This window comes from Atractosteus spatula, chromosome 14, assembly GCF_055471065.1.
Source record: "Atractosteus spatula isolate fAtrSpa1 chromosome 14, fAtrSpa1.hap1, whole genome shotgun sequence".
Classification (NCBI taxonomy): Eukaryota; Metazoa; Chordata; class Actinopteri; order Semionotiformes; family Lepisosteidae; genus Atractosteus; species Atractosteus spatula.
Genome location: NC_142719.1, coordinates 15,322,912 through 15,348,271, shown reverse-complemented (window position 1 = coordinate 15,348,271; position 25,360 = coordinate 15,322,912). Strand labels below are relative to the sequence as shown.

Here is a 25,360-nt window from a genome sequence, read left to right as displayed (position 1 = left end):
TGTTCCTGGATTCATCCAGCAGGCTGCTTCTGTCCCACTGCTCAGAATACGACACCTCTGACTGTGAATTAATTTTCACCCGCAGAACCGTGCGTCACGCGACTTCGCCGGCGCTTACAGATGTGTGCCGCGCTCTGCTGCGTGATGACCTTGAAGCAGTTTTTCATCGGGTGCAACTCCGGAGCGGAGGAAGACCAAGAGAGGAAGTACAAAGCGCAATAAATAAAGTCTGAGGTGCATTATGCTAAACAGCGCTACTCCATTAACATTAATTCGCAGTGCATTTCAGCAAGGACGGCTTGTTTTACTCACAGTGCCAGCTGAAGAGTAGTACATAAAAAACAAATCACAACACGCCAAATCTGTAAACTCTAAGGGGCCATGAATTTTGTGTAATTTACTAAGGAAATAATTGTGGTTTCTGGTGCATATCTGTGGGAGCTGGTCATCTTAGTATTTCTAGTATGGTCTAGTATTATGTAAGTGGGGAGCGTTCTGGCGCACTTTGACTGCCGTTGCATCATCCAAGTGGGGCTGCACATTGGTGGTGGTGGAGGGGATCCCCATTACCTGTAAAGCACTTTGAGTAGAGTGTCCAGAAAACTGCTATATAAAAGTAAGGAATTATTTAAGTCAAAAATGATAACTAAAAGTCACACCACACCAGTGAGCTCTAGGCTGTAGAGTTTATAATAATAATAATAATTGCTTACACTTATATAGCGCTTTTCTGGACACTCCACTCAAAGCACTTTACAGGTAATGGGGTCTCCCCTCCACCACCAATGATGATGCAAGGGCAGCCATAGTGCACCAGAACGCTCACCACACATCAGCTATTAGTGGGGAGGAGAGCAGAGAGTAATGAAGCCAATTCATAGATGGGGATTATTAGGGGGCCATGATTGGTAAAGGCCAATGGGACACCAGGGTTACACCCCTACTCTTTTCGAGAAACGCCCTGGGATTTTTAATGACCACAGAGAGTCAGGACCTCAGTTTTATATCTCATCTGAAGGACAGCACCTGTTTACAGTATGGTGTCCCCGTCACTGTACTGGGGCTTTAGGACCCACATGGACCGCAGGGTGAGCGCCCCCTGCTGGCCCCACCAACACATCTTCCAACAGCTACCTTAGTTTTTCCCAGGAGGTCTCCCATCCAGGTACTGACCAGGCTCACACCTGCTTAGCTTCAGTGGGTTGCCAGTTGTGAGTTGCAGGGTGATATGGCTGCTGGCTTAAGGATTTAAACTTCCTTAAACTTTAAGCTGTTGGCTTAAAGTTTAAGGATATTTTCTTCACACACAAGAGCTGGGTGTTTTTCCAAGTGTTTCAGTATTTAGAGTCGTCTCTTTCTAGAGCCTTAGGGAACTGGGCTCTCAGATGTGTCCACTGGAAGGAGTGGATTTTGTGATCATTTGAGATAACAATTCCACTCAGTCCAACCACGTTTGCAGTGACCCCGAAAACCGCAAAGAATCGGAAGATGGAAAAAAAAATTGAAATGTGCATGCAGTTTAATACCTACATTCCTGACACCTAATCTTCACCTGAAATGAGGTCAGTGCTTTACTCACTAATTGGTACAGTGTTTTTCATTTGGCAATGATCCCTCATTGTTTATGTTTAATGCTTGTTCATCCCAGCAATGATGAGAATTAGCTTATGAACGTACACAATGTCAGTGTCAGTGCTTCATTCTGATACTGTAAATGAGCGAAGGAGAAGATTTTAGGGTAAAACTCTGGGGATGCAGACAGCTTTTCTCCAGCTCTCTCTTTTCTTCCAGTTTAGTCACACCTCTAGCTTTTAGCACAGATTGAAGTAGACAGGTAAACACATTTAAGAGCAATTTTTTGAGACTCAAATACAATGTCCTGTGATTAAAAAATAAGTTCCTCTAAATCTATTCAGCAGCAGCCCCATGGGACAGTACTGTGTACGAATGAGACAAGGTTAAATCCCCCTGTCTGCTGCCAGTTCTCTTGTCCCTGTGCAGAGCAATGAGAGTTGCTACAGGCCCTGCAGCAGTTATGGCAAGCAGGAAAATCACCCATCAGCACCTTCTCCTGAATTTCAGACTCACCAGCTCGCCTCCTCGCACAGGAGGCCAGTCAAAAGCCTTATAGAATATTAGTTTCAAAAACACATCTGTCTAGTGGGATGTAACCCCGGCATCTTGGCCAAATTTCCCATTGGCCCTTATCAATCATGGCCCCCTAATAATCCCCATCTTTGAATTGGCTTCATTACTCTGTTCTCCTCCCCACTGATAGCTGATGTGTGGTGAACGTTCTGGCGCACTATGGCTGCCGTCGCATCATCCAGGTGGGGCTGTACACTGGTGGTGGTGGAGGGGATCCCCATTACCTGTAAAGCGCAATAATATTCAAAAATATTGTTTGTGTATCTGTGTGACGCATTATGGATTTAAAAACCTAGGTACTGTATAGTACTGTATGCCTCAGGTATACCGACTTTCTGAATATGATTTATGCCAATGGGTATCACCATAAGCAGAAGATGCTTATAGCCTGTGCATTTTAATCCTGCACATACCACATGTTTGTATACTCTTTACCCCTTGTAGGGGATAAAGACTTGATCACTTCAGAATATATGCTTTTCAACGCAGCAATGTGAAAATGTTGCAGTTTAGCCAGGTGGATGCATTAGCGTTTCTGTCCTATGAAAGATTTCTCCTGAAACCTCCTTGTGAGTTGCCCACCCCTCTCTTTTACAACAATAGGCTGTTTTTATTTTCTCGGATGGAGCCTCTGTATTAATTTCCAGCACACACAGGCCAGATAACTATCATGCAAACAGAGCAGGAGCAGTGTAATGTGCTCGCAGAAGGGAGCCTGCCTCACTCGCTCACATTGTCTCAACCCACATCCCCACCCCCCTGCTCCCTTCCTCCCTCCCTCCCTACCTCTCTCTATCTTCTGGCTAGTCTTTCTAATTTATACAGCACTGATTCGCTGCATAAGGGCCCCATATTGATTTAACGATATTGCCCTAATTAAACACAATCTGTTAGGGTGCTTAATCAGCCAGATATCTCAATGCATTCTGGAGAATACATTTGGAGCAAAGGAATAGAGGAAATGGAGAAAAAAACACCCATATCCTCTAATTATTCCACCTACAATCATCTCAAGTTGACATACAGTAATAACGCCATGGGGCTGAATGGATGCTAATATGTAGCATTTTGGGGTTTTGTCTGAGGAGTAGGCTAAGGCCACATCCGGTGTTGGGAAGCAAAATCAGAGATGGAGGCTAATCCAAAAACATGTGGGAAAGAAATATCACAGCCTAGGGGTGAGCAGGAGCCCCTGCTTTATAGTAAGACCCCTGCTGGCAGGGAATCAGTCAGCACTGAGACTCTCAATTACAGGGAACTAGACAGCATTGACTGCGTCTACAGTAGAGCACTGACACTCTCAGTGAGACATTCGTTTACAAGCTCCATAATAAAGCAGACGGGATCATATCGACAATCCCTATAATAGACTGCAGATAGCATTGACTCTTTCAATAATAGGACGCCAGATGGCACAAATACTTAACATTAATAGACCTTACAGCACTGACACCATCAACAACAGGACACTGGAGGGCACTGACATTTCCTGTTGAGCATCAGGCCTTGGCATTTGGTCTTATCCACTGGAAGATGATTTATCCTTTACGCCAGCCCTAGAAAAACAGTCTCCAGGAGTTATGGATCTGTTTTCACTGAGAAGCGTCACCGCTGCTCAAGTGTCCCAGTATCATCGCAAGGCTTGTTTCTGGTTGAACCTTTAGTAAGTGAGCAATTAAGCTGATCAATTAGGCAAAACTGGGTCAATTAAGTAATTAAAGCATAGTTAGAATAAAAAAGCTGCAGTGGCGTGGACTGAAAATGGCAAAATTTAGATGTTTTTTTAGAATTGCACATATATTCATTTGTGAATGAAAAATGTGCGTGGTACTTGTAATTTTATCTTCAAGCTGCAAAAGCATTTTCAGATAGAACATCTATATACAGTAGTAAATCTTCATGTACTATTACATTCCATTTTAGTGCATAACTGAATTTATTCTTTTTTCTGTAGTGTCTTTTGTTTTAATTTCCAAGACAATATAAATAAAGTATAATTTACTTTTGGCATTTGTCCATGTTACATTCCAGTGCATTCTAGCATGCTCACACAACATAATTTCTAGTAATCGGCTGGCCTTGCTCAGTAATACTGCATACCAGGCGGAACAGATGCATTATGGAGGAGAAGTACAAAACAATGAAAATGACATTGCAAGTGCAAAGTAGGGACTGTGCATTTCTCCTCATTATTATTGTTTTAGTTACTATTGCTCGTGATATCTAGTACTTCTAATTTAAGTGGCTTTTACACAAGAACCAAAATTGTCTCCCATTGAGTCGTTATCGATTTCCTAGGGATTAAGCATACTTTCATAAGGAAACGCTCAATGCCGCTGTGACTGATCATTCTCATTATGGAGCATCACAGCTTCCCAGTGAATGAGAAATAAAAACTGGGTTGATGTTTACTGCCTGTCACTTCTATAGGAAGTGCCCTGGTCGGGGGGTAATTGAGTTTGAATTGGCAGTGCCTGCTGTGAAGTGAGACTGCATAAATCACGGTGAATTTGCCGTGCAGACTGTCGCCTCTTTGCTAGTGGCTGACTGTCTCTGTGTACGGGATGAATCCGAAATGGAATAAATTAGGATTAGGGTAAACTGTTGATACGTAGCTTTGGGGTAAATTATGGATTTCACCTCCCGAATGCATTTCCAATTTCATTTTTCTTGAAACCGTTTTCCAATGGCACTTTTCAAGTCTCCTTTCAGTTCCTTTGACTCTTTTGCATTTGGATTTGGGAGTGGGTTTCAGAGTTGGAATTGGAGACCTGGATTGCTTCAGGAGGATGGACAAGAACGGGTACTGTTGCTGGCACTGGCTGAAACTGATCAGGAACCAAAGATTGGTTTTAATATTTAGAAAAATTTGGGACTGGCATTGGAATTAAGAGCTCAAAGAAGTGGCTTTGAAACTATGGTAGTAGTGAAACAAGCAAACCTGCAACAGAGCTGCCTGGAAGGAGAAAAGTAGATGCTTTTGAAACATAAGAATGATTTGATATCAGTGTGATTTTCCCAAGTACACTGTAATACAAGCAGTCTGGCAGTCTGTAGGCTGTAAGACTCGTTCTGCGCTCCAGACTGAGGCTTTAACCAGATACTCAAGCCCAATGAAGCCGGAGTCTGCACACATGCCATCTTCGGGGTTTACTCAGCTTCCAAGACCTGAGCTTTGAAAACTGCTCTTCCTGATCCACACGGACCAGAGACCCCACGCTTTCTTCCTGCACTGAGCTTTGCCTGTCAGAATCTCTTCACTGCTGATTTGATGAACAGGGCCTGCCACATGTGACCCATCCTTGCTTGACAAATAAACTGCCGCTGTCTTTCCCTCCGACACTACTGACGACTGACATGTCTTGTAGCTGGAGTGCATCCCTTCCTTAAATTCTACTTTTTGTTTGCGAAATGTGTGATTTTGCTTCTGAAAAAGTTTTCTGTCGTGTCGGCGGTGTGATGTGGACTAGAATAGACATGATTACACATCTTCAGGGCGGGTCTGTGTGTCCCTGCACAGCTTCGGTTGCAAGAGGCACAGTAACGAGTCCAGCCCACTTATGCAAATAAAACTGATAGATTTTGAAATAATGCCAGCAGAACAGAAAATGAACCAATGTCTGTGTCACCTGCTTCGGCTCCGGGATTACTTTGGCATGCAACACCATCAGCTGTCTCCCAACGTGACGGCTGCTGTCCCCGTCAAAACTAGACAAAAAACTACAGACTGACTTTCAAAAGAATTCTGCTCCAGTGTAAAAACTGTGCTGCATTTTTCTTTTCTCACTCCAAATGAATGTTTTTTCCCAGAGTATTTTTTATGGGGAATGTATTCTTTTTGTTTTCTTCTGCTGTGACAGGAGGGAGCTGCACTCTCATGCTTTACAATACTTCATGTCGAGAGCTCCCAGCGTCTCAGCTGTATTCATATTCCGATCTCCTACAAAGAAACCCACAATGCTGTGCTCATAAAAGATTCATGGGACAGACAAAAGCAAGGTCACTCCGTGCATAGGAACAAGCGGCAGCCTAAATTCTTACAAAGCGATAATGTGATAAAAACTCTGTTTATAGAGACAGAAAGAACAACAAGAACTTCATGGCAATTAAATTGCTGGTGGCAGATCGGAGCCCGCAATGTTGATCATTAACTCGTTGACCAAGGACAGATCAGCAGGGTTTGTGGTTGATGAACAGAGGTGCTGTAAATGACTGTGTTCTTTGAATAAACATTGCATGTGCTACAACCAGCCCTGGTTCTGGAGGAACACAAATTGTGTTCACCCACAAAGAGCGTTTTTTCCTTCTGCTTTACTTCCGGGTGCATTCGTTTTGGCTTTCCAAGAGTCAATTATTTGTGATCCACACACAATGAAGCCATGTGTAGGTCTGGGTTTAGTTGGATTGTCTGGAATGTCCATCCAGTTTTATCACAGGTCTCTGAAGTCAGGTCCTGGAAAAATGCACCCCCACCTCTAAGTTCTTTTCTGCTTCTTCAGCCCTCTGCACTGGGGACTGGCTTAGACATTAAGCCAGTTTTAATTGACTCATTGTCATTAGGATAATAAGAAAGAAACCCATTATTTAAATAGAGGGAGAATAGAATTATATACAGTATGTATATTTCTGCAAAGCTAAATTCTCTGAGCAATATATCCATATCTGTTTGGCTTCATACACACCTGAAGAATTAGAATCTCTTTAGGTGACTCCTCATTCCTTAGTATTGTAAAAAGGCAAGAGCTACTGTAATTAATATTAATTCCGATGATTCATAGCAACTGCCTGCTCTTAAAGGGGAACTACAGCGTATATTTCTGGTATAGAAAAAATCACCATTGATGAGTGCATTTAAACCACAATAAAAGTAAACAGGTGCAGAAGACACACCTGATGAAGGCTCCACAGCTAAAACATTGTGTCTATTTTCTTTTCCTTTCAGCACGGGTTAAACCTTCACTTGTTCCTTCGCAGCCTGCGCATGCTGACACAGCTCCCTACTTGTGCTTCCTCATGTACTGTACACAGGAACTTGTAAAACCTCCAATTTACAGCACAAAATAGACTAAATGTGCACCACAGCAACATATTCTGCAACTCAGAATTAGGTAACAAACCTTCCTGTGACATGTTGCAACCTTATTACATGATAAACAAACAGGCGTATGAATACATTAATTCTAATCCAAGGGAGATATTGTTCTTTGATTTCGAGACAGTTTTGCCAACAAACACTACTTGTTAACTCTGCATGCAGATCACGTTAGAACATTTCTGTGGTGAAATATCTGCTGCACAACCTGTACTTATTCGCTCGTACACCACATTACATTAGTCATTAGGGAGACTAGTGAGCATGAAGGGCTGCATCACATCGCAATTTTGTGCTTAATTTGAAATTTGTAAAATTTTTGTATAATGTCATTGAATTTATTTTGTTACCGAGATTTAATAACGAATTCCTCTTTAACACTCACCATATGCCTGAAAAGTGTCCCTCAAAAGATACATATCCACACCTGTTAGACCGGTCAAAGCTGGTTATGTCACGCTGATGAGCCACATAGCGGTGAACCAGCTGTTTGTGGCTGCTAGCTTTCATGTTATATATGAAAAAGAAGAATTAGAATTCTTTCTAGACTGTTGTGACCTCTAACAAAGAGAAACAGAAAGAGGTAATTAATATTCACTTCCTGTAGTTCTTCTCTATCTACAGTTTCTGTGTTATGTATTATGGATTTATTATTACTAATTTATTTCAGTGATGCTTTTATCCAAAGCGACTTAGATTTACATCCATTTATAGAGCTGGGTATTTTTATTGAATTAATTTAGATTAAGTACGTCGCTCAAGGGTGTAACAGCAGTGTCTCGGCTGGGATTTGAACCTGGAAACTTCCTCTTACGAATCTGAATCTGAAAGCCGCTGCCTCACACCGCTGCCTTTAAAAAACCTAGTTCTTGTGTAACTCAGGTATTTACAATGTATAATGTAATGTATAAACAATGTATTTGTATATATACGCAATTGTACAGTGCATTTAGAATAAGGCTGCAATGGACTGGCGTCCTGTCCAGGGTGTATCCCGCCTTATGCCCATTCCTTGCTAGAATAGGCTCCGACTCCTCCTTGAGACTGTACTGGGTACTTTAAATAGAGCCACTGCTAAAAGCAAAAATTGGCGTTGGGAAGGAAAGCCAAAGACAGGAGCAGGTGCAGACACTCTCTGAAGTCATCTTCTAGGAAGTTCCTCCTGGAAGGAACCTCAATAACTTACCTAACTAAGGTAGCCTGTGGTTTTCAGCCCTTTCCTGGGAAGGGCACCTTGGCTGGTGAATACGTCCTAGGAATGCCAGGGTCAGGGCTACAGTATATGTAGTATTTAGTGCTCAATGTGTTGTATTGAACAGCTATGCTGAAAATGGGCAATATTGAGATAAACACTGAGACTCTTGTAGATGAGGCTCTTTTATGTGTTCTGTCCTTTGGGCTACAAAGACTTTGAGAACGTGGAAAAGCAACAAAGTTCCCAAGCAGAAAGTCTTTATGTAGAGGCGTCATTCCAAATAACATTAAAAGCGACTGATGTGAGTAATGGAGTTCACATAAAAGTGGAATTTATATACATAAGGAGGTGCAGGGTTCATAGTTGTTGCTGAGGGCCCTGGAGCAAATTAATCAAGTCTGTCAGGGGACTTGCTAGTCAACTACAGAAAACGATTGGATTCTTTGCTGTCGAAGCAGCTGACAGTACATGAAAGCCGGCAGAGTCAGGGCAGTATGCTGGACGAGGTGCTGTGGTGAGTCTCTGGAGTGAGCTCTCCTTTGTTCTGCTATCACTGCTTGATTACTGCTATAACTAATGTAGAGAGACAGGAGAGGAGGAGACACGTGGCCATGGTGTGTGTGTGTGTGAGTGGGCACGTGCGCAGAGGGGAAGGCATCTCAGCTTTGTATAAACCGGCAGCCCGTTGCCGACAGAGCTCACAGAAGAATTAATGCTGGATTTAGCTCTTTGTTTGACATTTATCATGGGAAACAGGTAATACCAGTCCGCCCTGAGCTACAAAAATCCTTGGAATCCTCAGCTGTTCCTTGCATCCCTCCCATTTTCGGATTGTTAGTCGTGAGTCAGCTCGGGCTCGCAGCTGTGACCCGTCACACAGGCGCGGAGGGACGCTGACCCACAGGCACACTTTCCACAAGAACACACGCAGAATGGGCCCTGTCCAGTGGCTTCTGCCCTGCAGGAACCCCTCCCTCCACAGCAGAGAGAGCTGCAGGTCACTCAGGCACCCCAAACTCCCCCGAGTTCAGGGGCCATTGGGGTGCCAGTTCAGGTACCGTTTACTCTCTGTGTAGTCCAGAGCAAAGGGCACAGAGCTGTGCTTTAAACATTTTTGCTTCCATACACACAGAAGCTTAGAGACCCTTTGGCAGCCGAAAAAGTTCTGGACGTAGGAAGCTGGCCTGGTTTCCAGGTGTATAAAACCGGACACAGCAGAAGGAAGAAGCATCACGTTGGGCACGATATAAGCCAAAGGACTGAGTACAATGGTTAACGAACAGGACCCTGATACCCATGATAGCTCAGAGGTGCTGCACCTGCATTTACCCCTTGGATTTTTTTGTTGAGGCTCTGAGAAGATGAATACTCTCATCGCAGTGCAGTTGGGCCTCAGAGCTGGAGGTCGCCCTCCTTGGTTCCTGTCCAGATCCATGGACGAGGCTGATTAGCTCCCGGGAGCTGACAGCATGTGGCTGAGCGAGAGGAGCTCTCTGCGGGGGGGGGTTACTTTTTTGACTGGGATCCAGGCTGAGAGTGACAGTGCAGGGTACAGTAGCTCAGGGCTGTATCTCATTATGCAATACCCCCAAGGCCTTCTGTCTTTCCCTTTGAAGCTGTACCCTGCTGGAATACAGGCCTCACCTCAAGTACCCTCCGGTAGAAAGAGGCAGGTTAATTCAAGGTAGCGCAGTTGCTAGGCTACTCTGTATCCTCTGTAGAAGGGCGCGAGCTGTATTATGTGGTGCTCGCAGGCTGTGGAACATCATTTATTTCACCTTTCCACTCATCACATACTAGCACGCTGGAGCAATTTAAAAAAAACACTGGTTAACCCAGCCTCACTGTCTTTAAAAGGAAGCAGGAAACCAGAATCATCCAAGTGCCACATCGTGGTCTCGCCCACTTATAGTTTCATTATGTTCCAAATAAGAACCCTAGTGGAGTTTCCTTTCAAATATGTAGCCCTTCAAACAGGGCACTAGTCACGTCCTGCTCAAACAGAGCTTATCCAACAGGGTTTGTCTGCTTTCTTCCTCGTGTATGAAACACAGACAGGAAGTGCACTAACTCATGAGACTGAGCTGGCGAGACAAAGAACAGAGAGTAATTCAGCTCGGAACACGGGCCTGATATCTAATGCTGCTCTCATTGGTCCGCTGACTTGACTGTGATTTAATTCATTATTTTTATTGCGTATTCTTATTGTGTTTTCTGTTGGTAACTTCTGTGCCTCGTGTTAATGTAAAATGGTAAGTGGCCTTGGATGATGATGATGATGATTTGATCAGAAAGAAAATGCCCATTCTTCAAAGTTGGAAATCTCCATTGTGATTGTTTAAACAGGTAATTAGTTAAATCAAAGTAACTTAGAGATCTGGATTTGTAACAAAACACCCTGCAGCCAGAACAAATTACTTGATTAATTGATCAGTAGCTTACAAGTGTTCCTGTTTGTTAGAAATTGGTAATACAGGATAATTGCTTTGCAGGACCAGGAATGGAGACCCCCTGAACTAAGAGCTTTTGTCACTGTTAATTGTCATGCTTTTGAGAGGTGAAGTTTCTGGCAGGTTTATGCTCTTGTTGTCCTTTGACTCACTGGCAAGTAGGAGTTTAACAAGCTTTATACTGTACAGAGGCCTTGTTTCAGGTTCAGGTAGTACAGTATATGCGTTAAATACAGATTAGACTGCTTTCCACAGTGCAAACTCATAGCATGCAAAGAGCACACTGGTGATGGAACAGTGCATCAGAGAGCCCACAGAGGATGCTCTCTGCCAGCCCTGATCTCTTCATCCACTCTGCCAGAAACAGTCAGCAGGGCTGAGTCTTTAGCATTTTTTTAGTAACCGCAATCTCTTGCCAACATGACACCAGTCCCATAGCCTACAAAGAGCCGTTTGCCTCAATTAGGTCAGAAGTCAATAAGCAGTTTTGATGCAGCACAACAGTCAAGCCTTAAAGTGAAACAGAAACAAAAAAACTGATCAACAAATATGCAGTAGTCTGCCTCGCTTTCTGCAATCTGTCTGTGCTGATCCTAGGCAAACCAATTACATCTAGAGTGTAAAACCACAGGATTTTAGGAAGATTTGTTTTTTGGTACCCCTCAAAGAAGATGATACCAGTCTGGACTCTGGGGCATTAGATCTGCTGATTAAGCCCAAATGTGCAGAGCAGGCTGGATCCTAGAGGGACCCATTCTTGACCCTTCAAAAAACAAAAGATCATTTTATACTGATCTGGAACTGCCAGTGGTTTCTTTTAGAGCCTGGCAGCTGCTGCAGCTCACGGGTGCCCCCACATCGAGTCTTGCCTCTTGATGCGCTGCGACACCCGATGGCAGAGTTGTCACCGATTGGCATGCCTTTTGATGACATCACCGCATGCCTGTAGCCAGGGTGTGGCAGAAGGCGCTGCTCTGCAGGCAGTTTAGAGCTAATGCTCACCCACGCTCCTGGCAGTGCCCTGGCCCCCGCTTGGTGCAGCCTAGTCTGCGCCACAGAGAGCACCTTCTACTGTCTGAGACAGTTCATAATAATAGTTCCTTACACTTACATTCTTATAATAATTATACACTTAGAATAATACTTATACACTTATAAAGTGTACACTTATAAAAAACGTATAAAAACTTAAAACCTATACACTTATAATAATTCCTTACACTTATACACTAACACTTAAAGTTATTTTCTGGACGCTATATTTAAAGTGCTTTACAGGTAATGGAGATCCCCTCCACCACCACCAACTGTAGCCCCACCTGGATGATGTGACAGCAGCCATAATGCGTCAGTACTCTCACCACACACCAGCTCTCAGAGGGGAGGAGAACAGAGTGATGAAGCCAGTTCAGAGATGGGGATTATTAGGAGGCCATGAGTGGTAAAGGCCAATGGCAAATTTGGCCAGGACACTGGGCTAACACCTCTACTCGTTTCTACCACAGAGAGTCAGCACCTCGGTTTTTACGTCTCATGTGAAGGACGGCACCTTTTTACAGTATAGTGTCCCCGTCACTATACTGGGGCATTAGGACTCACACAGACTGCAGAGTGAGCGCCCCCTACTGGCCCTTGTAATACCTCTTCCAGCAGCAGTCTAAACTTTCCCAGCAGGTCTCCCATCCAGTTACTGGGCAGGCTCACACCTGCTGAGCTTCAGTGGGCCACCAGCTGTGAGTTGCAGGGTGATATGGTTGCTGATATGGCAGTTGGGAGTTTATCAACAGATAAGCATTTGTTGATACACTTAATGGCAAACCCTATCTGCTTACCTCCAGATTCCTAATCCTGCACAAAAGTGATTCCATTATTAACTGCTTCTAACCCGCCAGCTACAGGAGGACAGTTGTCCCAGGCTGGGCTGACAGGGGGCAGATTCAGAGGCTCATAGTTTGACAGGACAGGCCACGCACCGGCCACACACAGTCTGCCATTAAAATGCATTCCTCTGGGTTTTTATTATTTCCTTCAACACACAATAAATTATCATTCATTTGCATTTAATTGTATTCAAAGCGGCATATATTAAAACTGCCAGAAAGAAACAAAGGAGTAGTTAAGGTCAAAATAAAGGTCAACCACAGATAAAGAGAGAGGAGGGGGGGACAGATCGTTTGGAATCAAGCTAATGTGTGACAAAGCGCGATGAAGTAATTAGGGCACGCGGAGGCCTTCTGCATTCACTGGACACGCAGGGCTCTGTCAGACAGCTTCCCCGCTGCCATACGTCTTTTGCAAACACATGACAGGAGCCCTGCAAAACTCATTACCACTCGGCAAACATTTGCTTTGCTGGAAATAATTCTCGTACATATCTCGCCTCTATTCCCCATTTTTCATCCCCGTACATGTGAAAACGAGGAAGCTGCGCTGTTTATTTAGGGACGCGGCCGTGATGTGATAGACGGGCACGTGGACCTGCACGAAGGGGAGGGCACGGCCCCCCGCCCTGCTGCTCGCGGATTGATTCTGCTTCCTGACGAATGCTGTCTTAATTGATGTTTAATTTGGAACCATTAACTCTTTTTTTTTTCGCTTGCCTTCAAGCCTCAGACGATTGTATGCTGGGCAAGTGAAGGAGGCTGTAGCCATTCACACAGCAGACACAGTGAGAGGTTTGCTGCGCTCTGCAGGTCGTGATGGCAGAGGCAATGGTGCCACATTAAAATGAGCAGCAGTTCGTCTTCCTCACTTCTCTGTTTCCACATGATCAGCCGTCTCAGACTCCTGCATCGTACATGGCCATAGGGAGTTGTTCTTGCCTGCTTTGTTTGACGGACAGTGTTTTGCTACTCTTCTGCTATCTTACAGTTAGGTCAAGATCAGGGTCATTAGGAAATTGTGGGTGCAACTTTTTTTTTGGAATATTTTGCAAACAACACTACCCCCCCAAGCACTGCAAATTGATCAACCGTTAACCATCTGTACAGTCTCAACTCTTGAATAATTTTAAATATTGTTTCCTCATAAAAATAGCTTTTCTGTAGCTTTTAAAAAGGTTGTCTGCTATCTATTAATTTATTAATGCAATGATTCATCTACATAAAAAATGTAATAAAAGTAGACAAAAACAAAGCACATGAAGACACCTGCTGAAAAGACATCAGAATAGATTTGTTCAAATAGCATCTGAAGACATACGAATGAAACAGTCTTCACTCTTTTGCTACACAACACAGTGACATCATCGTTAAGCTACGGATGAATTAAGATCGCCCCCCTCCAAAGAGAACGTGTTGGCCTTTATGTAGTGTTAAACCGTAGATGGCTGATGTACAGTGCGGCAGTTGTCGTCTGTCTAATTGGTGTCTCTGCAGCTCTGGCCGCCTCCTCCCTCCAGCTCTTCAGAGAAGCGCAGTGAGACACAAACTGTGCACTGTATGCAGTCTGCGATGCTGGGTGCCCTGGCTGATTGATATGCCGATGCCGTGCAGCGGCGGAATACTAACTCTCTTTGTGTGTTTTTTTTTATTTTGGAATGCGGGAGGGAACAGGGTCCCAGTGGGCGAGGAGGGGGGGGGGGTATTAGCACTTGCTCTTCGACACCACCAGCCGAACTCGGCGATGTACTCTCCTCTTGTTAAGTTACAACTCTCACCTCTGCTCCCCCGACAGAGGGCTTGAATTATTTAAAAAACTAGCTCTGATCGGGCCTTGGCCCAGGCCTGGCAGAGAGCGATCCTGTCGGCTTTTCCGCCATACACCGTAGTCAACCCAGCGCACGTACGTGTTGGCTTGCTGCTGGATTGAGCTGGGAGGTCCTTTGGCGTGTGCAATGCTGTCTGTCGCCTCTCATGTGAGTGGTTTATGCTAATTGCTGCAAGTAGTTTTTAAGATCAAAGCACTTGTTTTTAGTTTCTTCAAAACGTGCACTTGGAGCTCTGATGCACGCTTTTTTGAGTTGCTACCTGACCAGCTGATGCACACTTAGAGCTTTTGTACCCTTTCTTTGCAGGACAAATCCAGTACTGAAACCTGCTTTTCTCCTAATACCGCTTCATCCATTAAAAACAACAATAACCTGATGAAAAGAGAGGGTGAGCAAAGCCTTTCAGGGTCATTAACAGAGAAGACCCAGGATGCTTTTCAGCTTGCACTCTGGGCAGTACAGGACTTGTTGCTGCTTGCCCACAGGAAAATGTGCAGTCTGAAAGTGGTGAAGAAGTGTAACTTAACAGAACAGGCCCGCAGACTCAGAATTTCCCCTTCAGAATAAAAACATAAGTGCCCAGCCTTTCTGTTCCTGAAGAGTTCAGACGAGGAAACCTGATCCAGCAGCCTTGATACTGTACCTCTGCTGTTCACACTAAATAGTTTGTGGAATTTGAATATGAATTTGAATGGCTTTTACTTTAGGGTGCAAGATCAGTACAGACAGAAGCCTCTCGGACCATCTCCTTATTGCAAGGCAGCATTAGCATTATTCTGTGTTTAATTTCCCAAATGGAACGGAGACCTCAGATCAGAGCCAGTCTGACAGTGGGATTCGTCTTCTCTGTTTTTCCTTTTCCTTTTTCACTCTGGAGCGAAGGCGGGCTTCGCTCCTCTCCTGCAATGTCATTGTACGCCTTTGGTTATCAGGAACTTATAATTACAGCTAGCAAAAGCTAGCTGCAGGCCCAAGTTTTCAGATAATTACCATATACATTTCAATTTGAGGCTTGAGCTTTTTGATAATGAATTCAGGTATGCTGGTGCTTCAGAAACTGAGTGAATCTTAGCAGAGAGAGAGGAAGAGGGGCTAGGGTGTGTGTGTTCAGAAAAATAACTCCACAGTCCTCTCAAGTTGACATTACTAGTATCAGTTTGCATCACTGGCAGTGCAGTGAAAGCAGTGATGGTGATGAGCTAGTCATCCTCAGAATCCCCCCTGAGAACCGTCAGGCAGCAGTAATGCAACCCTGTGGTTCATGCAGTGCTTACCCTTCTGCCTGTGTACAGATATACAGAATATTACTGTGGCAGGATGGGCAACCAGTTGCCCATTTTTTCCTCCCATCACACCCATATCCACGAAGTAAAACACAAACGTTTTTTAGCGTCTGCGCCTGCCCTTGCACAGTGCACGAGCCCATACAGTATATAGCCGTGTTTGTGGCAATTCCTGTAGTATCTCTTTATCAAGCCTAATCGTTTCAGTAGGATGGAGCGCATGCTGGCTGGGAATTTCTCTCACCAAAACGTAAGAAAGCTTACAAAAGAGAAGAGGCCATTCAGCCCACCTAGTCCATCTCGTTTGGTTGTTAGAAGCTAATTGATCAGAGGAACTCATTCTCATCTGGCTGATTTCTGAAAGAAGCCAGAAGCCAGCTTATCAGCTTTGAAAACATGCTCGATGCTTGCCCTCATGTGAGGAGATCTGACAGAAATCACTGGGTATCACAATCCTATGGCACAAGTCCTTTCTCAGGAAAAACCTGTCCTGCTGCTTCTTTATCCTCAAAGTTCCACATTCTCAGTGCAAGTTTTATTGCACTGACATGAGATTGGCTTAACCTTAACACCGCAAAGTTGGAAAAATCAAAAACTAAAGAAATTGTTGCAATGTTTGTATGAGCACATCCCAGCCTCTGAAGAGATAGTGGTCCTAATTAGTCTTGTCTTTTTGCCATATTTAACTGTCAATTCCTTTAGGAGGCCTAACAAACTGTGCAACTAAATGTTTTTGAGTTCTGAGTTTTCCAGTCATTTTCATAATAGCATTCTGCCCTGTTTTTTATGTGCAGGCGGTTTCTGTCAAAGGGATAGTAACAGATGATCAGGTGAGACGAGTTTGAAAAGTCTGAGTCCTTATGGCTACAACCATGAGCCCCTTTCAGGAAGCCAATTACATGGCTGCTGTACAAAAGCATTTCCCCTCCCGTCTCTGCATCCTGCTGGAGCAGAGCTGTCCTGAGATCCACCTTTCATAAAATGCATAAAACATTTGGATCAGCAGAGAAAAAGAGGAGAAAATGTATTTTTTTTCCTTAAAAGGAATTCATAGTGTTGGAGCACACAGAGCCTCTCCTTGCTTCGTCTGCAGCCTGTGTGCATGTTGAATGATTTAGAGCAGAAGGGAGAAACAACCAGCACAGAATTATATTTGCCAGAGTCCCCGTTACATTGCATTTCTTTAGATCCTTTAACCTAAAGAGCTCATCGTCGTCGATCAGTAGATCCCAGAAAGGCAAGTGAACCAGGAAGGTAAGAAATGCAAGTTGTGTGAAGGGCTCACAGCTCCAATTTGGAAAGTGTCCACAGTTTAGAGAAGAGATTGATAGCCCTGCTCTTGGATCTTTTAATTCTGTTGATTCTTACTTTGGGCAGGGGGCATGGACAGACAGAGGTGGCTGTTTTAACAATTCTGAAAGCCACAGTGCTGCTTTGTTGTCCTTGTCGTGGAGCTCCCGTCTGCCAAGTAGTGAAAACTTTCTGGTGTGTTTTTTTTTTCGCCGTTGTCGACATCTGCTGTTGTCGTTTTTTGACACGGCCGTTTCTTTGGGCGCCTACTTTGAATAATTAACATGGCTCGTCGAGTCTTAATCGGCACAATGAAATGTTTATTAAACAGCTGATTTAGCCACAGGTTATCCTGCGTGTGCCCTCTGCTATACACACTCTTAACTCCTTCGCCTCCCGCGTTGGGCGACGGCTACGTCCCCAGCCACGGCTGCAGCGGTAATCCCGAGCAGCGTCTCTTACTTGTACTTGTACTTGTACTGTTGACACCACCAGGCAGGTGTGCAGATGTAGAGTGGACCCGAACCGGTTTGGGGGCAGTCAGACCGCGATCCCCCGGGGCAGGTGGCGCGGAGCTGCGGCGTCTGTCAGCTCGGAATCGAGCCGCCAGCGGAGCGAGCGCTACCTGCCGCGACCCCGCGCGCGCAGCCCCTGTGATCGCGAGGAGCCGCTCTGCCAGGCAGCGAGAGCCTTTCATCGCGCGGGCCTCGCGGGAGCCCCTGCGATCTCGTTTCTGTGGTTGTGCAGTACTTTTGAAAATTGTTTTTTTTTTTAAAAAAGGTAAATCTTAAGAGTTTTCCTGGAATCACAACCACAGGGCCGTCTGGGGACGTCCCGCGCTTCAGTTCCTACGCTAAAAACATCGGGCGACTAAACACTTCACCGCTACCGCTTGTTTCTAGCCACCGCTGGAAAGAAAGGCGCTGTCAATCAAAGCGCGCTCCCAAAAGGCTCCTCGGTTCCTCTCCATCAGATGCACGTTGTATCATCTGCTACACACAGTACACTTTATATATCAACCCTGTTCTTCCCCTGAATGCCATCCATCTTTGTTTGTCTGTCTGTACCTTCCCCAGCTATCTAGTTGCCTCTTTGTAATATTATAAAGGATTGGTTGGGAAAAAGTTAACAAGCCTCAACACATGGCCTCCAGGAAGGTCTGGAGCGTATCTGCCCCAGGTGTACAGTATGTGACCTACTGTACAGTACGTGGGAAAGAATAAAATAAAACCAGCGCGCTTCAAGGTACAACAGCGGAACCCGAGTCAGAGAACACAAGTGAAAACTGTGTGGAAGCACCATATAAAAGAAGCACTTCTTTACACAAAGGGGTTGTGGGAGTCGGCCACAAGGTACCCAGTCGTGTTGCTGACCCTGATACCCTGCTTTCTTTCAAGGTGGGATCAGTTAGCTACTAATTACAAATCAATCGATGACCTCTAGCTTGCAAGCTTTATGTTCTTAATTAAAAGCAATGCCCTTGTAACAAATCCCAGTGCTCCTCATTCCTGGACGGTAGACTGCCGCTAATTTGAAATGGTCAGTAGGTAAGGACTAGAACACACTGCTCTAGTGCTTACCGCCTTCCTGATGTCCTCTGTCCTCTTCACCAGCGGCAGCAGTTCAACAGAATCCGCATCTGATGCTACACCACAGCAATACAAATCCACCTGCCCACAAGGTACGAGCCAGCGCGCCTACAGCCGAAACTTCCCCCACAGTGAGGACGCAGCCCAGGATCCTGATGGGAGGCCTGGGAATTTGTAACCCAGCGGGCTGCAATCTCAAGGGAACAAGCGGTGGGGAACAAAATAAAAAAGAGACCGCAAACAATTTGTTGTTCCCCGGCTGGGTATTTCAGCGAGCATCTCTATTAATCCCCCACTGCGGACTGGGATAAAAAGGCAGCTCTTTGGCGTGTGAAATCTCAGGGCTCAGGAAAAGCGAAACCGACGCTGCCGGAGAGCGGGATGGATGCTATCGCTGTCTCGGAGCTTCCCTGAAGAGCTTAGAAGGGTCGCCGATCAGCAGAAAGCGCTTCATCCTCCTCTCTTTATCTCTGCTTTGGGGGAAACGGGCAATTACATGCGCATGTGCAGCTGTTAAAGGCCGGGGTCCTCCTGTAATTACATGGGTCCAGAGATAAGAGACTCCGGGGAGAATCTCTTCTTCAGGGCCACTAACTCCAAACGCATGACCTTTTCCGCTCCCAAGATTAGGCTCTTGTTCACTCCCAGCTAATTGCTCTCCCCGCAAGGGGTCTATCTTGTGTGGAAGGCTGTCACAGAAGGCGGTCTGAGCTCCAGCGAGCGGAATCTACCATTTTCCAACTATTGTCTTTCTGTATCATCCTCCCTCTCCATCCCAGGGCCACTGCTGGGTCATCACAGCCCCTGTCCTCTCCGGACAGTCAAGGGGACAGGGGGCTTTTTCCCCCCTCCCCACCCATCGCCCACTGGTGCCAAGAGAGCCCTGGCCCGGCGGGTCCAACCCTGCCCCCTGCAGCACTGTGCCCTGTTGGTGACACCAGAACACAAGAATTTACAATACAATCGCACAGTCTGTCAATTGTACTGGAAATTGCAATTGGATCATTTCTTGCATCACGATCTTAATCTCTTTCCCTATAAACATCCGTCCTTCTACTCTTCTGTCCCTCTTAACAGGCTCGCGGACGAAGCACTTCATTGTCGACAGCACCGCCGTACGCTGGACTGTTCGTACACTGATAAATCAACCTCGATTGACTGATCAATACCAGAGGAGAAGAGGCCATGGTCTTGTCTATCCCGTTCCGGAGTCAGTAGGTAATTGACCCAAGGGTCTCATCCAGCAGTTTCTTCAAAGAAGCCCGGGAACCAGCTCCCACAACACGGCTGGGTAGCTCGTTCCACTCTCCCACAACTCCTGCGGTAAAGACGCGACTCCCGTTCTTGGTTTTAAATGTACACGACCAAGGCATATGATGTCCGGGGCAATTTTTTTAGCATTTTGTTTCACCAGTTGGTGTGTTTGGTAAAGGCTCGTGCTTTGTACATGTACGGGGGGGGGGGTGGGGGTGGACCTGCTGTGCCAGTTCAGGTACACTTGGGCTGAGTCAAAGTGCAGGAGACTCAACACCAATACAGCAAACAGCATATTAAAAACCCAGACACACATTCCTGATGTTTTATATTTGATGTTTGTATGTACTAAAACAGAAGAGCACACAGGGAGGATTCTAGCCTGTCAGCCATGAAGTCCTTTTTAATTATAAACATTTACAAAATCTCGTTGACTGCTGCCAGCATAATTCGGTTCGTATTTTTAAATTACAGTCACCACCGTACAAAACTCTTGTAAATGCCGTCATTTGAACAGATTTGAATTGCTTTAATGTGACAAGAAGCTAATATATCACTTTTTTTATTCTTTACGTTCATGCAATGATGAAAAGTTCACCGCTGTTCGTTTGATAGGAGCTGTACGGGGTACTTAACGCTCTACTGGCACCGGCACGAGACACCTGCCGGAAGTAGCCAATGGCCCGGTTGTGGGGACCGGAAATGCGTCAAAACAACCGCCGCCACCGATTGAAGTGTTTCGGTAAGTAAAATACATTTTATGGTGCTTTTGTTTTAATGTTTCTCCAACACGTATCGGCTGGTTTTGAAAACATATGTAATATGTGCATGTTGTACATGGTGTAATATGATTAAATTGTAAGAAGGAAAAGCAAAATGTCTTAATTAAAAATCGACTCGTAATTGGTCAATTGGCTTTTGAAGAGCAGGGGGAGAGAGCGTAATAAACGCTAGGCCACCGCTTGTCCTCTGAACTTGAGTTTTTTTTTTTTATTTGTCGAGTTTTGGCCTCCAATATTGAGTTCAACCCCCCTGTCTGTGACAATTGTGTACTGATATTTCCCTTTTTGTGTTGGCGCACTATTTTTAAAGTTTAGGAGTTTCGGTATCAGTTGGGAACCATCTAAAAATAACAACCCACACGTATTCATCACAGTTGCGGTCACGAACTTGTCATGAATAAAGATGGTGTTGACTCTAGGTTGAGGGGGATGAGGTCTGAAATAAACGTTTTATTACTGTGAGAAGACTAGGCTTTGACGTGAACTTGGTACTGTGTTTTTATTTTAAAACTGGGAACCATATTGTAACTTAATGCAGCGATTCCCGATTGAACTGGGTCGTTCGGGTACTTTTGTAAGTTAAAAGTAATCAGATATCATCGCTCTCTTTTGATAGTTGTGAACTAAAAAGCAAGACTGTACACTGTCGTACTATGCCACCGTGCATATTTAACACGCATTACCTACGTGGAATATTTGTAATCGCTTTGAAGTGTAAAAGGCTATACAGTATTTATATCTGTTAAATTGAGCGAACGGCACTCATCAATTGATGATGTTTTCAGCATTGCGCTGGGAAAGGGGAGGGAGCCATTTACCATAAATAATTAAACGACACTTTAAAACAAATTGGCCCTTAAGGGCAATTAACAAGCTACGATGGTGGAAATGAGGGGGCTGGAACTAGGGACGCGGCGATTTTAGAGCCACTCCGGTCCAAACTGGTAGTCTGGGTTGACGATTCCCGAATGGAGTTGATAAAAAAAATTGTAACATCTTAGATATATTTCCAAGAACACGTCCCATAAGAGTTCCCTAGAGAAGCCGCGTTTTAAAATCGTTTTGGTTGTAGTCTTCTTTTCTCCCGTACGCATGCCTGTACAGAGCGTCACGACACATCCTCACAACTTGTGGAATCGACACCTGCAAGAGGCCAGCAGTGGTCACGGGTATTTTGTGTTGTTGTTGTTTTTTTTTTAAAAAAAGGCTTTGTCGGTTACTGGAAGATGTAAGAAAAGACTTGGCCGTCCTTTAGAACTTTATTCGTGTCGTTGTTTTAAGTTGAGAAACAAAAGGTCGCGGGTAATCGCTGTCCAATCGGTATAACTGTCCTCAATGGCCGAGTGCCCGACAGCCTGCGATCTCTACGCGCTCGCAAGGCTCACACTGACTAGTACGTGCGGGGTTAATACTACGAACACGGACTCGCGTGCCCAGACCGTAAGGAGACGAGAGACACTATAATTCTGTCTGCACCACCACCACCACCACCCACCCACACACACACACGCGTCCTACAGCAGACGCCTGGGATCTCTGAACTATAACCCGAGACCCTTGATTCGGCTTGAAGAAGATCGCGTCAGTTTTGTCTGGCAAGTTTGCGGTGCATCCCACCGCCAGCTGGAGCAAAGAGAGGGGGGCAATCGTTTTCCACATCCTGCGTGTCCGGCACCAGGCTAGCGCTATGCTAGTGCCCTAATCTGAAACGGTAACAGTACAGTATGTAACCCTAGTACACAATCCCCGATAAATGGCAAGAGCGCTTTTCAAGTGCAGCATTTTAACACTTTTTTTCCCCCACTGAAGATGCTGGCCCATGACAGTGCATGTTGTTGTTACTACTATTATTTTCTCCCTTGAAACGATGGCATAAAATGTCAACATCGCAGGCTAGCCATTGAAGAAAACGCTGTGTATTTTATAGAGCCCGTACCCATCGAAAGGCATTAACTGTTGGCACAGCAGCAGCGTTTGCCTGGTCTTCACTAAGCACACAACATTAAGAGTAAAACGAAGAGGATTAGAATGTCGCCTTACCTCACTCGGTCCAATTATTAACATCAGCAGCAGGAATATGTCACTAAACAGATGCATCCTTTTGGAAAATGCAGGGTTGCAGCTATCCCGGGTCCCGTTCGTGGTCTGTTCAGCCTTTTTTGCGTTCTTTATACAGATTCCGTCAGCTTCGTGGATATCAAAGGGGTTTTGTTAATTCTGTGGCGAATCTGTGCAATGAAAGACATAACAGCCGGTCTGGCAAGCGTCTTCCCTTCTCACGATGCCGATTCTGCCACAGTTGCTTAGAATAATGATCTTCTGCTATTTATTTAATTTCGACGGCGCCTCCACCTCCAAAGATATTAACTGATCGCGTCTGGGGGAAGGAAAAAAAAAACAGGAGTGGATTGTCTATCCGTATGAACAACAGTTTATACCATGCGTCAATCCCTTGATATGTTAAAATATACCAACAACAATTCTGGAAAATCAGAGGTGGGATTGAATTGGAGAGAGAGGGGAGAAAAACGCAGAGGTTGTAAGGTGATCGCAAGACAGCCTGATAGTGGCGTAATTGCTTAGTTTCGCCAGCAGGGGAAGCAAATCCCAGCCTATGAGAGGAGTGTCCAAGAAGCGAGTTCTTTCGGAAAGAGTTGGGTCCTCGGAGTACCGTGTTGCTTCGCTGCCTGCTGAACGCCATGCCAGTCAGCTTCGTTTTGTAAAGATTTTTTTTAGTTTTATTTTCTTTGTTCTATCAAAAAACTGTAATGGATTCATAAATTCATTTACTCTTAACTCCTGCATCGGTTGTGTGTGCTACTGCTGATGCTACAGCATGTCTACAGATATCCAGCCAGTTTCTAACTGCTGTGTTGATGACATTCAGACCAGGGCCAATTTCCCCAAGATCCAATTAACCTGCCAGTGTGTCTGTGGGCTGTGGGAGGAAACCAGAACCACAGCACCCATGTGAACACAGGGAGAGCATACAAACTCCATGCAGATAGTATGCCAGGTCTTGAACTGAACCCAGGGCCAGGCGCTACAAGGCAGCAATGCACCGTGCCATACTAATACTGTGCCTACTAATATTTTATTTCCCCATTGGCACAGGAGCTCTTGCTCCTTCTCTGAGAGTTCTCCAGATTGGGAGTTTAAAACCCCCACAGAGTATAGAGCCTGACAAGGGGCCAACCTCTCAAATTGCTGTCAGTGTGAGACGTTATCTGACTATAACCTGTTTCTTCTGGAAAGTGAAAGGCAGTGAGTGCAGGGATTGATATCGGAAGAATGTTAGTACAGGAAGTTAGAATGGTGTGCATTCTTTTAATTCCTGTTGTTTTTTTATCTAGTGTGCTTGGTGTCCCTGTGGGGTTGCAGTCATCCTGTAGGACTGAAAGGATGTTCTTGTAATCCAGAAGGAAGCGTTCTGATTTCCTATCTTTTTTTCCTTTCTTTGTGTTTTAGTGCTAAATTATTTTAAAGTCTTTAAGGCAAGTGGTTTGGGTTGCAAAGCCATTTTACCAAGTTAATAACTGTATAATGTAAAAACACAGCTCTGCGCAAATCCTCTTTTCAGTTTTGCTTCTTCCTGACGCTGTTAGAGGGGCAGATAGGTTCTCGTTTCTGAATTGCTTGACACTTACACATGCTAACTAAAAATAAATAAAATACCAGAAAATAACTGCATGTCTTCTAATAGAACGTGATGGTGATCTTGACAGAACAGGGGTTGTCTTTAAGTGACTCATGAGAGTCTTGGAGACAAATAGAACTTTACTAAACTTCACTTGACTCGCATGGAAAGAAACTAATCATCACACAGTGCTCTGAAGCCTGCTGAAGGTCATTACGTTCCTCATACAGTACAATACTAGGATACTGTATGCAGAACTGGGCTGCTGTGGATCTTCCAGCCCATTATGCTTACAAATTTTGGCGCAGCCATCTTATTTTTTTGATAAACTTTTTATTAACCCAGACATGTAAGTGAATTACTATTTGTACCCTTGACTCAAGGCAACCCAGCCCTTTAAACAAGCCAAAGATACAACATCAAGTTCTCTATGCAGACTGTTTTGTATGAGCTGGAACTGCTCCCCCAACCCCTGCCCCCCCCCCCCCCCAGTTTCCCTGCTGGCTTTCAAGACACAGGGCTGACGGAAATTATGACAGTTTGGCTGACCTGCCTCCAGCCATTGTGAAATTGGCAGGTATAAATAGTGCATTAAAGAAACTGTTTTCTTTTCTCCGCATTTGAAAATAAACCTTGTGGAGCCTGCAGTAAATCAAAAGCCTCTTTCAGGAGAGCTGGATAATATTAAATGTTTATTTGTGGGGTGGAGGTGGTTATGCATGTTTCACAAAGTAAATTAAACCAAAGAACCGTGACTTTTTAATTTATTTTTAGTAATTTGTTTGGCTGACATTTTTATATAAAGCAGCTTCCATTTCTACAGCTGGGCATTTTACTGAAGCAGTCCTGAGTGCCTTGCTCAGTGTTACAACAGCTGTGCCCTCCCTGGGATCGGAACCCACAACCATCCAGCTGTGAGTCCAGAGCCCTG

At 44.8% G+C, this 25,360-nt stretch overlaps 1 protein-coding gene across 1 annotated transcript in view; it reads right to left on the bottom strand.

Annotated features, from left to right (window-relative positions):
- The window catches only part of LOC148820750 (noelin-2-like), a 115,411-nt gene extending 92,051 nt beyond the window's left edge, over nucleotides 1–23,360 (bottom strand). Inside the window, exon 1 of the mRNA XM_088932973.1 lies at nucleotides 22,833–23,360. Within this exon, the coding sequence (XP_088789099.1) occupies nucleotides 22,833–22,889 (57 nt within the window). The 5' untranslated portion in view covers nucleotides 22,890–23,360. The remainder of the gene's footprint in view (nucleotides 1–22,832) is intronic.
- Nucleotides 23,361–25,360: the final 2,000 nt, after the last annotated feature.